General features: G+C 42.8%; 1 protein-coding gene across 1 annotated transcript in view; it reads right to left on the minus strand.

Annotated features, from left to right (window-relative positions):
* KIFAP3 (kinesin associated protein 3) overlaps positions 1-14,474 on the minus strand; it is a 133,717-nt gene that overhangs the window by 21,383 nt on the left and 97,860 nt on the right. The window contains exons 17-19 of the mRNA XM_075616832.1: positions 13,778-13,863; positions 12,234-12,423; positions 10,358-10,457 (exon numbers count right to left, since the gene is read on the minus strand). Of these exons, the coding sequence (XP_075472947.1) occupies positions 10,358-10,457; positions 12,234-12,423; positions 13,778-13,863 (376 nt within the window). The remainder of the gene's footprint in view (positions 1-10,357; positions 10,458-12,233; positions 12,424-13,777; positions 13,864-14,474) is intronic.

The following is a 14,474-nucleotide window of genomic DNA, read 5'->3' on the forward strand; positions in this document are numbered from 1 at the left end:
ACACCGGGAATTGAACCAAGTTCAACTTAGTGTCATTGTTTACTGAGTCAGTGTCTTTACTCACTGAGCCGCTCCTTCTCCCTACATATCACATCATTAATGGAGAAATACCAAGACTCTAACATCACTTGAAATCAAATGTGAAATTCTTTTAGTTCTTATTTACAGTGCCAGGAAAGGTTCACATTTAAGCTGCAAAAGAACAGCAGTGAAGGATAAGAAAAACATAACACTAGTCATTTCTAGTTTCTTACTGTATGTGACAGTTCCTGCACTGGATAAACGCTCTGGCTATTTCTTGTTATTTTAGTACTTTCCATGAAACAGACATTTCAGTAACGGGCTAAAGTACATTAGGATAATGATACGAATACAAGAAAAGGTGACACACTGAATGATCATTTGACAGTTATTACCCCCAATCCTAGCTGCAGTGGAAGGCTAGGTCCCCAGTGGCTGTGACGGCGTGTGCGGCGCACACAAGGTACAGCCCTCTATGGGGCCGGCCCCAGTAGCTGCCAGTGCGCCCAGCACAATGCGCGATGCATGACCACATTTTGTCTTTTCTTGTGGTGACGGAGCGCTGGCCACTAATAAGAGCGAACCAGCCGTGTGACGTCATGGCCGTGCGCCCCCGCTACTCCTCCTTGTTGTGCATTGCCAGGAGTCCACCAGGTCGCCTGCAGTGCGGGCACTGGTGCCTTAGCCAAAGCATTGTATGCCAAGAGATAATGGGGGAAGGTAGGGTCGCAGACCTGTTTGAGACGTGCAAATGTACCCACAATTGATATTTTTATTTACTGTACACACACACACACACACACGCGCGCGCCTTCTGTTAAATAAGAAATTACCTAATAATCTCGGAAAAAGAGGCGATAACTCTTCCAGTCACGGCATTAAGGGACAGAATTTCCTCCAATTTGGCCTATACTGAAACTCAATCTTAAAAATAGCTTTATTGTGTGGATACTAAGCGTCTTTTAGCTTTGCTTCTGTTAGTTATCCATTCTCCCACTGGATTGACGGTTATTGTTTTACCTCTGTTCAAACAGGTTCATTTTATACAAATAGACAAGTCTTTATGACTGGAATTGCTAAAGTAATTGCCATGAGTACTGGAGTATATGACAGTTCTGAGAAAAGTCATGATAGTGTTTCTGTGTGTGACTGAGCTCCAGATCAGAACCAACGCTAGCACCACCCTAACTCCTGTTACTAGTTTTAAATACCTGGGCATATGGTTTGACTCCCATTTAACATTCGGGATGCACATTGATACCCTGACATCCAAAACTATGCCAAACTAGGTGTACTTTACACAAACAAATCCTCTCATAGTCTGCTCGTCAGAAAGCGTATCGCAATGCCAATGCCAATTATCGACTATGGAAACATAGTATACGGCTCGGCACCCCAAACCCACCTTAGCAAACTTGACACCCTCTACAATTCAATATGCTGTTTTGTTCTCCAATGCAACTACAACGCACATCACTGCAAAATGCTCAAAGAACTAGATTGGTCATCACTAGAGTCTAGGCGCAAAGTTCACCTTTCCTGACTGGCCTTCAAATACTTTCTGGGCAAGCTACCCATCTATCTGAACAAGCTCCTCACCCCTACCACATGAAGCACTTATCAGCTGAGATCTGACTCCAAAAGACTGTTCATGGTCCCAAGGCTCAACAAAGTATCCGGCCGCTCCTCCTTCTCTTACCGTGCACCCCAAAACTGGAATAACCTACCGGAGACTCTCACATCCACCACCAGTTTAAGTTCTTTCAAAACGAAGGCTCTCACATTTTAATCTGGTCTGTAACTGTTACATACGTCTAAAATATATATTATCTTAAACTGTGCATGCAATGTCTTGTATATAATGTATACCCTGTTCACTTATGTAACTGTATTTGTAACCATGTATTATTTGTCATCTTAACTCTATGCCCAGGACATACTTGAAATCGAGAGGTAACTCTCAATGTACAGTATTACTTCCTGGTAAACATTTTATAAATAAAAGTGTAATGAGCCTCAAAATTATTTAACCAGTTGTGGGATGGCCTAGCATTGTATTACAATGCACATTTTTAAACAATGACAACTTTTGATTCACAAATGAGATTAAGCTGAAAATGTTGTTAAAATTGGAAAAGTAAACTTACAGTCGTATTGTCCAGAACGGTTATAAAAATTGGGATCCCCCAAAAATGTGTTCCGCTATTCTGCACATTCCTTGCTTTTATTGTATTTTAAAGCATTTAACTTTAAAAATAAAACTAGTGTGTCCAAGGTTCCACATTCGGTTTATATTTTGGAGGTGGACTGGCACCCATTTTTGATTGGTCGTCTCCCTCTCCTGCCCCTTGGCAACTCCCCGAATCTCACTGCCCTGATAGACGGCAAGAAAGGAGTTCCTGTGATGTCTTGCAGATGCCCATCGAGATCATGGGTCGGCACATATTTGCTTCCCCACCACATACAGTATGTTCCACGAGAAAAGGAAACAAATGTTTGGCATGGGAAGTACTGTAGAGTAGAAGTGGTGGTCTAAATTGCCCGTGTCCGCTGTTTATCTGGAGCTTGGAACGTTGGCCAGTCTAAACTAGGGCAAACCCAGTTCTGCTTTACATGCGAATATCTCTAAGGCCTCGGACATGGTCAAAAAGACCGTGCTGAGGCGCGCTGAGGGGAAACATTATCCCTATCAGCGCGGCTTTAGACGGCGCTTCCGCAGGCGTGCGGAGGCGTGTGGAAATGCAGGAGACAGGCAAGTTTAAATTTTGCCGCTCATGCAAGCGCAGGGCCGGTCACGTGACTACCAGAAGCCAATGGCAGTCTGTGACGTCGGCGCCGTGACGTGGCGCCCTAGCCCCGCCCGCCTCCCACCCTGCACACAAGCGCGCTTGCTGACGCTCATGCAGGGACAAGAAAAATCTCCTGCGTGAGCAGGTGAGCATGATCGTCAGCGCTGCCCAGCGCCGCTCCCTGCACCATGTCCAAGGCCTAAGACACAATTTAAACCATTTAATAAGATGAATGATCACAATAAGTGATTATGTTGCTCCGGCTGGAAAAAATGTTAAAAAAAATATGGAATGTACATGCACATAAAATGTTTTAAAATCTCTTTAAAAAAAATAAACAAAGGGAAGAAAACAAAACATGCAATGTCTGTGTAATGGTGTAAGGTTGAAAAACACAAAATAAAGAAGAAATGCATATTCTTTTAGAACATATTATGGGTTGTGGCCCACAAACATACTAAATGAAGAATTATGGGTTTCCGTAAAAATTATTCTACCAGTTAAGTATTCCACAATAGACAAAGGCCCATATTTGCCAAGCGGTGCTAAGCTACAGTATAAGGCCTCTTACCATTTAGTAAATATGTTCCACCATGTCCAATGTAGAGGCTTGGAACATACCCATATGCTTCACGAGAACAATGCTTTAATGTGATTTGTAATTTGTCATTTAATAGTAAAATACATGTGTTGACAGGTTATGGGTCACAGGTCACTGAAAGACCCTAGTGTAACACACTAGTGTTTCAAGTACCGTCACAGTCCTGTGAAGTTGCCATTCATAATAAACTCAGCTGTAAGAAGGTTAATGGTCATTATGGTCAGATATCTTTTTTTTCTTTCTTTTTTCCAACATCAGAATCTCTTTACCTTCTCGTAAAAAGACCTTTATTTGCCACTATTACAACTCCAGTATATGTCCAACGCTTTTAGGGATTTACTGTACTAGGACTTGCATATTCTGTGGAAAACATTGAAGAACTTTAAAAGGAAGCTGGCCAGCCTAAATAGGTTAGAAACATATCTAATTCTCTAAAGTCACAGCCATTAAATGTCATTTTTAACCCAAACTCCCCCCACACCGCCCTCAATTCTTGCTCACGTAGATCCATGGACATTGTCTGCTAAGGCACTAAAATTCAACAGTATCTTTTGATCCGATTATAATGGCTCCTACATAAATAAATTGGACCTATCCAGTTTAAGTAATCCATTAATACGCAGTACAGGAAAAGCTGTGCATTTTAAGAGAGTTTGCATTAGTTTTCATTTTGGAAATCCCAAAGTTGGCATTAAACAAAAAATACAGGTATAAGCGCTTTCTTTTACGAGGGTTTTAAATCTTTCCGCAAAGCGCGGGCCTCTAACCACTTGTTTTTAATGAAGTGGGTCACTTAAAAAAAAAAAAAAAGAAAGAAAAGCTCAATAAAATAAATTACAAAGACAACAAGATTAAACTGGTTGCTGTGCTTTTGTGCTTTGCATCTCAAGCCGTTAAGGACTTCGCTGGCTTAACGTTTCACAGCGTGCGACTGGTGAAAAAGGAGGAAATCTTATTCTCATTATAACTGCAGCAGATTTACTGCAGCGAAAAAGCGCTATGTAATTCGAGAAGTGACAGAGCCACAAGATCAAAGTCCCCTCGGTCTGGAAAGCCAAATAAACCCCTCTGGCTACTTCCTGCAAGGAAAATTCACTCTGGCAAAGTAAAACAGAGACCAATTTAAGAAGAGAGAGAAAAAAAAAAAAAAAACGACTCAATTTTACGAGCTGTCATAGCAGCTCAAGTGGTTTGGAACTGTCTAGTTTAGAACATTACATTTCCTTGTTTTTTGTCTCGTGCACTTCTAGAAGTAGGTTTTATTGTGTCTTAAATTCATAATGAAAAAAGACGAAAGGAATGAGAGAATTCCCCTCTTTTTTTGGGAAATGGAGAAGCTTGCCCATGGATTTGCAGAGCATAGGTTTACAATTTCCCCATTGTTCCAGTTTTTTTTCTCCCATCTTTAGAAGGTTAATCAGCAACGCCAAATTGAATTGGCGCTCAGAGTCAAGAGGGTCGGTGACACAATACAGAACAATGTGCTGCGGATCCTTCTTCCAGCATTGGTGGGGTTCGTTATTTTTACACCTGCCGTCGTTGTCTTCCTCCAAGCCTCAGGGGGTTTGATTACTCTGCTTTCCACGTCATTGCCAGAGACACAGAAGATGACGGAGAGAACATTGTACCTAGCTGGGCAATATGAAAAACCACCTCTCTTTTCCAGCTGTCTTTCTCATGGGCCCCTACTCGATATTGTGACCGGTCGAATGACACATAGCTAACAATACAATAACATCCATGCAAGTGAACAGAGGTTACTGCACTGCAGAGTTAGCTGTGCACTTCCCCGCTTTTTTGCATACTAAATGGGGGGCAGTGGAGCGAGCTTTCAGGAGTCCATCTACAAGGACATTCATGCTACCGTATCATGGGCTATGAGTATTCCTTTTGAAACCTTTTTTTTGCGATAGAAAGATAAAGTGGTTGTGTTCTTTACTTATACGAGTTAACCCTATGTGTGCCGGAGGGGTCGTGAAGCCCGAGTATCATGGCCCTTCCGGCATAATGCGGTCACGTGACTGTGGCAATCATTTTCTGGGTAGAGGAGTCGTACTACGTGTCTCCACTGGGCAGGTTGCATCCGGCGCTGGATGGGAACACAGTTCTCAATCGAACCCAGAAAAAATAGACCCTTTGAGGATGACGTAGTCACTACTTAATGTGTCCCCTGAGTGCCAGTCCCCATAACGTAGGGACTATGTATACATTATATATCAGTGAGCGCAAACGTTTGGAGCTGCGCCCCCCTGCCTGCTCCCCCTCACTCTCGTGCCCCCCTTACCTTGCTTGCCGGTATCAAATGACGCCGGGCATGTGACGTCACGTGACACCACAGCATCATTTGACGCGTCACAGCAACTCTTCTGAATCTCGGTGAGTTACATAGGCCTCAAGCGATCACTCTGGAAAGAGCGCAGGGCCTCTGCAACCGCTGTGCCCCCCACTTTGCGCACCCCTGGTATATATTTATCAAGTGAGCACAACATTGCATATGTAGGTTTTGACTCCTGAAGAATGATTCGGCTTTATACAAGACACATTCAAAATGCTGCAAAGCTGCATAAATCTTCCTAGAGAAGAGATCTGCTCCATTCAAATGAACGTGACCAAAATGTTTTCCAGAACAGGGAAGAAAACCTCACGTTATATGCAACTATAACCTTTGTAACGAAATTAGAGAAAATACAAGGAAGTATCATTTAAGAGACACTGTAGAGGTATATAAATAAAAATAAAGATTTTTATTCTACACATTGTACAGCAATGATAATGAACATTTATGGGCATATTCGCGTCTCCGACAGGTCCACAAACCTGACTTGCCCCATGATCACACGGCACAAAATGATTCCACTGCAGCCAGTGATTCTGGGTAAAGACATGCAAATGAGCACTCACCGTGTGCCACTCACCTTTTGCTTCTTAGGCTGCGGCCATAGTGCGCACGACAGACCTGGAAATAGATTGGCGTCCTCCGTTGATGCGCGGAACGGATAGGCGAGGCCTGAACAATTGAGGTTTGTCCTCATTGGTTCAAACGACTCACGTGACGCGGCCAACGCGTGAAAAATCAAATGGATTTGTCTCCTCCAAATCCTGCCATGCACGTCGCACCGTGCGCAGTATGGCCGGACTGGTGCACTTAAGCGCGCGCGGTCGCGTGCTCTATGGCTGCAGCCTTATCCACTTTAACATGGATCCCTTTAAGCTTATGCCTGCTGTAATACATGGCTTTTACCGCAAAGCTTGGGTTAAAGAAGAGCATGACCAGCAAACCTACTCTCAGCCGTTTTGATCTGTTAAGTCTCATCAGGGTAAGGGGTGGTTACTGTGCATCCCACTGTGTATCCTACACATTGAAAAGTTTTCTATGCTAGAGTGGGGGATGCTGTCATTATTAAGACTAGCGTCCCTGTGATAAAGCGACTAAGCAGCAGAAAATGCTTCAGATATGCTTTACAATAGGATTTACAGTTGGCTAACAGTGACCCTTGAAAGCCTAATAAAATGTTCTCTTGAATATGTTAATGGTCCCCGTTTACCAGTAAAATGGAAGCCGGCTGTAAGAAGAACCTGTAATTGCACTCGGCTTCCCATCAAGTTGACAGATGGTTTGCAAAGGCCACTATTAACCCCTTCTGTGTCAGTGGGGACTGCCGAGATTTGCTTTTTAATAAATGACCAGCATTTCTTGCTTGGTGAAAAAGAAATGTAACGTGCCCTAACAACACCCATGCTGTGCTACACGAGGACGCCGAGGAGCTTTTATACAATTGCAGGGGTACAGGGTGGATTTTAAAATAAAAACTAAGTTACAACCACCCTGGTCTACACACTGTGCCAATGCAACATACACTCTGTATGGTGCCCTCCAACTCAAAGGAATAACGGCATCGGAAAAGCCTCCACAGTTCCCTCTACTACATTTCAAAAGGAGTAACTGGTCCGAAAATAAGGAAACAATCCCCAGGATTTAACCCCATTCAACATCTTATGTTTGTGCTCGAAGGTATTACTATTAATGCATGCAATTAACTTAAAAAGAAAAGAGGAAAAAGGGAGAAAAAAAATACTTGTGGAATTTATGATTGGGACTGGTCAGTCCAGATCTCGCAAACAAACTCTACATTTAGCAAAATGTTCAAGAATCTTGGTACAAAAGAGAGATTTTAATCAGTCTGGTATCTGCCAATGCAACTATGGAACTACACTGGCATGTCAAATAAGGACTTTCCACAGCAAGCTGGAAAGTGACACTGAAAGCAAATCAAGTCTTCAATACACTCTTAAGACATTTCCACACTTGTTACTGAAGGACATACTGTACAGTATTATGACAACATATTTTAGGCAGTACTTTCTCGTGGTGTACTTCGCTTGTTATTGACTTTGGATTGCTATCACATAATGCATGTCTGAAATAATATAGAAATGTGATTTGCACCTCTTGTTTCCAAGAGATTCGGAGATAGTGGAGAGTGATTTGTTATCGTATGACATGCAACTTGAGAATGAATTCTACAGCAAAAATGCCAAGTCTTTGGGAATTTTAAGGAAACTCAGGCAGCGACCCAGCCTCCCTCAACTGTTGGAATTTAGAAGCATAGAAAGCGGCATATACACACGGATACAGAAAAAAGGCCATGATAGGAAGGTAAACACAGAAAGATAGACTTGAGATAATGATAGAGAGGACATTGAAAAGGAGCACGTGGAACAGGCTTTCCCACTAGGTGGGAATTCTACATGGTTTGAAGTGGCCGTTGGGAGCATTTTCAGCTGAAAATTCCCATAGCCGCCAATGGGGATTTTCGCCTGAAAATGTCCTGAATGGCCGCTTCAGAGTATATAGAGTTTTATCCCCAAGACTCAGTGCACCAGCCACCTTAGAAAAGAGCACATGCTCCCTTCTAAAGAAATTACATTTATTCCCAAGCAGGAAGAATTACATTACATTACATTTCTGCAGTACTACACCGGGAAACCTTCTTGTTCAGAAGCTTACGTGAAAAGGAGGATCAATGGGGAAAAATAATTCTTCTATTTGCTACTACTAAAAGTAAATGTTGCAACAAGATTCTTTCAGAGAATGTAGAACGTATAGGATTCCTCCCTACTGTGCCAGAAACATGAAGAGTAGATCTTTTAAAAGTTCTCTACACACTATTCACATTTAAGACCATTGTTCTTGTTGATCCGTTTAAATAGATCCCTGCCTGTTAAGAAAAAAAAGCAATGGAGTGGCAAAATGGAGGGGTTAAACTTTCAACTCGGGCAATAAACAATTTTCTCAGGAAATATGACAAATCACTTAACTTACAGTACATGCCTTTTAATGGATCAAGGTTTTAAAACTGCTGCAATTGTATTGCCAACAATACTTGCCAAAGTGTTGGAGAGCTAAATAAGTTCTGCCACTTTAAACCCAATAAAGGTGGAACCATACCAGCAGTGCTAAGTATGCCAAATATGAAACAAAACCATATTGACGACCTCTACAACTAAACTATGGGTGCCTCAATCAAAACTAAGGGGACAACTAAAAGAACGGCACAACAAACCAGGATGAGGGAGCAAAGAGTTAATTTGGTAATATTGTATTCATAAACCAAACCCAATGACCTTTGGCCAGAGTGTCAAACCTATTCTGCCAAGGTTCTATCCCACAGGCTGCTGCATAAAGGTTTTTTTACAGCACACATGTAAATCATTTTGTGATTCAAAGTACTGTGTAAAGACGAGGTATTATTAATACTAAAAAATAACGGCTGCTTTTACTTGGATGTGCTTCCAATATTTATACTACAATATTGCTAATTATAAAGCAAAGGTTTAACTTAATAAAGGTAGTGGAAACAGCCTTCTGCGTGATAAGAGGGTGCCTTTTCCAATAAATCCAAGGAAGTCACAATAGCATTTTCCATCTTCATTTTGTAAGGTCTTGTGAATTAGATATACTCTTATGAAAGAAGTGGTAGATCCCATCAACCTAATAATATTATAATATCCTTTGTTACAACATAAAGGCCACTACAGCATTTTGTTTTGCATCCTGAAAACATCCATCTATTCTAACTATCTATTCTATCTATCCTATCTATCTATGGCTTAGGAATGTTTCCGTACAAAGATTCAGCTGTTACAGGGTTGCTAAGCAATGACAGCAAGGAGGGGAGGAGAGACAGAAAGGAGGGGAGGAGAGAGAGAAAGGAGGGGAGGAGAGACAGCAAGGAGGGGAGGAGAGACAGAAAGGAGGGGAGGAGAGACAGCAAGGAGGAGAGGAGAGACAGCAAGGAGGGGAGGAGAGACAGAAAGGGGGGGAGGAAAGACAGAAAGGAGGGGAGGAAAGACAGAAAGGAGGGGAGGAGTGACAGAAAGGAGGGGAGGAGACAGATGAATGACGAGGAGGAGGGAATGGAGAGCAGTGTGCACATGCAGAAGGAAGGGGTGCAAAGTGAGGGGAGGAGAGACAGCAAGGTGAGTAGGAAGAGGAAACGGAGAGACAGCAAGGAGAGGAGTCAGGTGAGATAAGTAGGAGAGGAGGAGGGAGTGTAGGAACCACATAGAGGAGCAGAAACAGTAAGGCCGGGAGTACAAAGAGAGGGGAGAGAGTGCAAAGAGGAACAAGGCATGATGGAGGAGAGAAGGTGGGAAAGAGGGGACAAGAGACAGCAAGGGATTATAGGGAGGGGTGAAAACGAAGAGTAATGTTTAATTAATAACCTTTAAGATCTGCTAGATTGGTGCATGTTAAGTCAGGTACAGCTAGTAAATATACAAAAGGGTTAGTATTCAGTAATGAACTTCTGTAATGCCATTAATCTGCCGACAATATCAGGTCAACTGCAGGCGTTAACTGGCACAATGGAGGCAATATACATACAAGAGCATGTCTTACAAAACAATAAGACATGGCTATTATAATGGGCAAAAGGATGGTTACCTGCTGCTAAAGGGATGCTGCCCAATAAGATCCGCATTTTGAAGGTGATAATCATTGAAGAAATCAGGGCTCACAGCTCCCTCAGATGACATCAGTCCTTCTGGAAGGGAGAATTGCACAGCGTTATTTGTGCGAGAATTAGGCTACCTGTACTGGAGAAAACTAGATCATGCAAAGTATGAATAGATTTTAATAAATTGACAGAAGAATACTTCATAGACCTCATAACTCTATTCTTCAGATGTAATGCTCACATATTGGAGATAATTAGGAGCGGTGCTCACGTTGGTCAATGTAAAGGTGTCAAGGAGTGGCCAGTGGTTATGCCAGTGTTATTGTAGTGGAAGAACATTGCTTGGGTGAGGGTCATACGTCTATGGAAAAGATATATTGTGAATGTAAATTATATGTAAAGAACTGTCACTATGTTAGCGCTACTGTATATAAGATAACAGAAAATGACTTTAATTTACTACTCGTATAAGAGAAGTATAAATAAACTATAACATCATATTTAAAAAAAAGTTATACACACAAACTGCATATTCTATACAAAAAAAAGTAATCTAGTAACTAAGCAAGCTAAAACAGATGCAACGTTCCTGCAAAGTTACAGAGTAATGTGTTGCAGCCTCTGACGGCAGCAAAAGGGTTATAGTTAACATTGAGAAAATGAATGGGTAACCGTCCCTTCCGGGGGCCCCGTTTCTCTGAAGCTTGCCATTAAATTAAATAAAAAAGCTATTGTATGTCCATTTTATAACGTAAGAAAATCTATTTTCCCATGCCGGATTAATGTCTAAATATGGCCACTACATAGTCCAATAAAAATGGCACCACAACCAAGGCTGTTACTAGTACTTTGCCGCTTGGTGATAAAATGGAATGAGAATGTTATAATGAGTGAAACTTGACAGGCCGACACATGTACAGAATCCCAAACAATGAAGCGCATGCAGAAGTGATCAGCGCATTCACAAGCTGTTGCTTTTTCAGTCTGGCTTATGGGTTACAGATGAGCTGTTTACAAGTTGCTGGGATGTTAACAACTTAAAACACAGCAGATGAAGCATTTCCAATATGTTCTGTAATTCTACTTCTGAATCCCAAGAAGGAAACGCGCCACAGAATAAAAAACAGAAGTATAGAGAAAAATAAAATAAGTGTACATGGCTGAAATTTCAAACCACTGAGGGAATATAATATGTTGAATTGGGTACGCTGTTAATGTATTGTATGGGTTAAAGAAACTGATATTTTTCAGAAGAGATAAATGCACAAGTTTTTGTTCTTAAATATATCATAGGAAGTCACTCAGAGATAAACCCCAAGTATCTACTGCAAGAATAAAATACTAAACACCATTTAGAATGGAAACAAACTATCTTGCATTATACTCAACAGGATATACGTGCGTGCGTGTGTGTATATTTATGTAAATTATATATGTATATATGTATACACTGGCGACACACTTTATTCGAGCTTGGCTAGTCCCACGAATTCGGGTATACCCGGGTGTATTGAGGTTTGTGACTGTTTTCTGCCCGAGTGCATTGAGGTATTTTCCAAGCAGGGATTGAAGCATTTTATTCCCTCTGGCTGCAATACTGCACAGTATATAAATATATAATGCATTACAATTCCGGAATTTATGCCATCTGGTAGACACGCGAAGCATTGCAGCCTATTAAATCCTAATCATTATCATTTAACAGATCAGCCGCCCGTCAGCCAGGCATGAACCCAGGCTGGGAAGGCAAATGCAACGGGGCTTGTCAGAGGTGAGGAGTGGCGCATTCCAGGTATCTGCCAGGTACATACCGGGTATTTGCTCGAATAAAGTGTGTCGGTGCAGTATATTGCATTATGTCACCTGCACTGTAGTACAGATCAGGCCTCTCCAGTATATCTCCCTCATGGATGTACGGCTCAATGGGTTCATCCCCATAAAGATATTGTTCGTTTTCGTCCAACTGACGGCTCTCCACCATCTCCAGCCACTGAGAGTTGTGCCAGCGGAACTTCTCGCTCTGTATCTTTTTTGCCCATTCCTCATCATATTCCTAAAGTGCAAAAGGGAGATCTGATTACATGCAGGGCCGGTGCAAGGGTATTCAACACCCGGCCCAAGCAAACCTTCAGCCCTGCGCCCCCCAAACTGTCAGAACAAAAAAAACAACACATTATTATTACCCCCTTCTCTCACCCCCCTCCTCATCCTCTTTCGTCTCACCCACCTGCCACTCCTCTCTTACCCTCCCTCTCAACTTCACCCCCCTTCCCACTCCACCTCAATCCCCCCCACCTCCTCAATCCCCCCCACCTCCTCCTCTCACCAATGCCTACAAGACTTTGGAGAAGCAGGGCAGCAGAGGAGGATGGCGGGCAGCGTGAGAGAGGGGGAGGACCGCGGCAGGAGAAGAGGACAGAGGACTGTGGGAGCAAAGCAGGACAGCCAGGGAGGAGCTGCGCTATAGTAGTGGCAGACACTGGAAATGTGTTAAGACTTCCGGGTCAGACTATTGGGGCGCGCTCCTCCCCGGCCATCCTCCTCTGCTGCCCTGCTCTGTTCATGCCGTCCTCCTCCTCTCCTGCCATCCCCCAAAATGTGCCGCCCTAGGTGACCGCCTAAGTGGTTGCCACGGCTCTGATGACATGTACTTCTGAAATAAACCAGATGCACGTGCAGGGAAAAGGCAATGCAATGTTGGCTCTGGTGTTCACTTACTATCTAAATAATTCATTTTTCTCTTTTGCAAGTGTTACATTAACCCCTTTCCTGCTGGAGAGTCCACGGCAAGGAAGGGCTAAAAGGGGCAAGCCAATGTGTACTAATGGAAGTGACATGTTTAAGAGGTTACATTTGGGTGATTGGTTCCTTTATTTCCAAAATCCAACTGTAACAAGTATTTTGAAATAATATTTTAACGTTAGTTTGTAGACATAGTGAGCTCATATTTGGGTGAGGGTTGATTTCCTCTGGCTGCTCCCTTCTGTCTGATGTCAGCATGTTCAACAAGAGTTTGCACAACCAGAGACCTCCTCTCATCCTCTGCCCTTATCTTTATTGGTTCTTTGATAAGGACCGGGTGCGCTACGGGTAAAAGAAAACCACTCGATCGACAAAAACTCCCCTAGATTTGTTTGAGGAAGTCAATTACGACAGTTAAATTCTTTACTAAATGGTTGTTTTTTGGCCGGCTATGTGGAACTGCACCTTAAAGCAACCATCTGAAGTGGTAGGAGGCATGGAATTTTGCCTTTGTGGAAATGGACATGATTCACTGTATAAGGATACCGAGTAAAATATGCAGAACTCAATTCCTAAAACAAATCGACACATTATGGGTAACGGTACGTCCACAGCCCATGGACGGTCTACAATGGTGTGCTTGGGTGGGGCATGCCCTTACTTACCGCTATGATGTCAAGTGTGTTATCACACACTTTACGGATCTCTGCATTCTTATCGTGCATCAGGTCTATGAGATAAGCAGGAGCCTCTGCATTGGAGATGTTAAGGTACAACGTGTAGTACTTTACCGACTTGTCTTATTAATTGTACCATTTTGAAGCCAGCAATGTGTTCAGGACCCAGCCAGTATAGACAGCCAAACAGCCTGGCAAATCTTGCTTACTTGGAAAGAAACAAAGTATGGGGAACAGAAAATCCTGGTGCTCTAGTTTTATGTGGTAGATAGAGACAACATGACTTGTATAAGGCCAAAGAAATGAAGATAATAACTGTTATGAAATGTCCCAGAAAATATATACCCACTGCACAATGAAGATGCTGATGTATCAGGCCAATAATGGTATGAACAATATAACGGGTAGGGGGAAGGGAGAGCAGCAGAGAGAGAGGAAACAAACCGGCAGCAGGAGATCCACAGCTGTGAACACGCGCTGCCGGTAGATCCAAGCCTCACCGCTTAACAGCCCGAGTGTATCCTGCTTTCCCACACAGGCTACGGTAATACGGAAAGGCAGGTATGAAAACAACTCACATACAGCGTGTGTGTTCCGCGTCGCTGTCTTGGGTGATCCAGGTCGATGCGTTCTGCAGCCGTGGAAGGAAAGGCAAGTGTAAAACAAAAAGGCAGACGAAGCACTG

The sequence above is a fragment of the Ascaphus truei genome, chromosome 10, assembly GCF_040206685.1.
Source record: "Ascaphus truei isolate aAscTru1 chromosome 10, aAscTru1.hap1, whole genome shotgun sequence".
NCBI classification, from domain to species: Eukaryota; Metazoa; Chordata; class Amphibia; order Anura; family Ascaphidae; genus Ascaphus; species Ascaphus truei.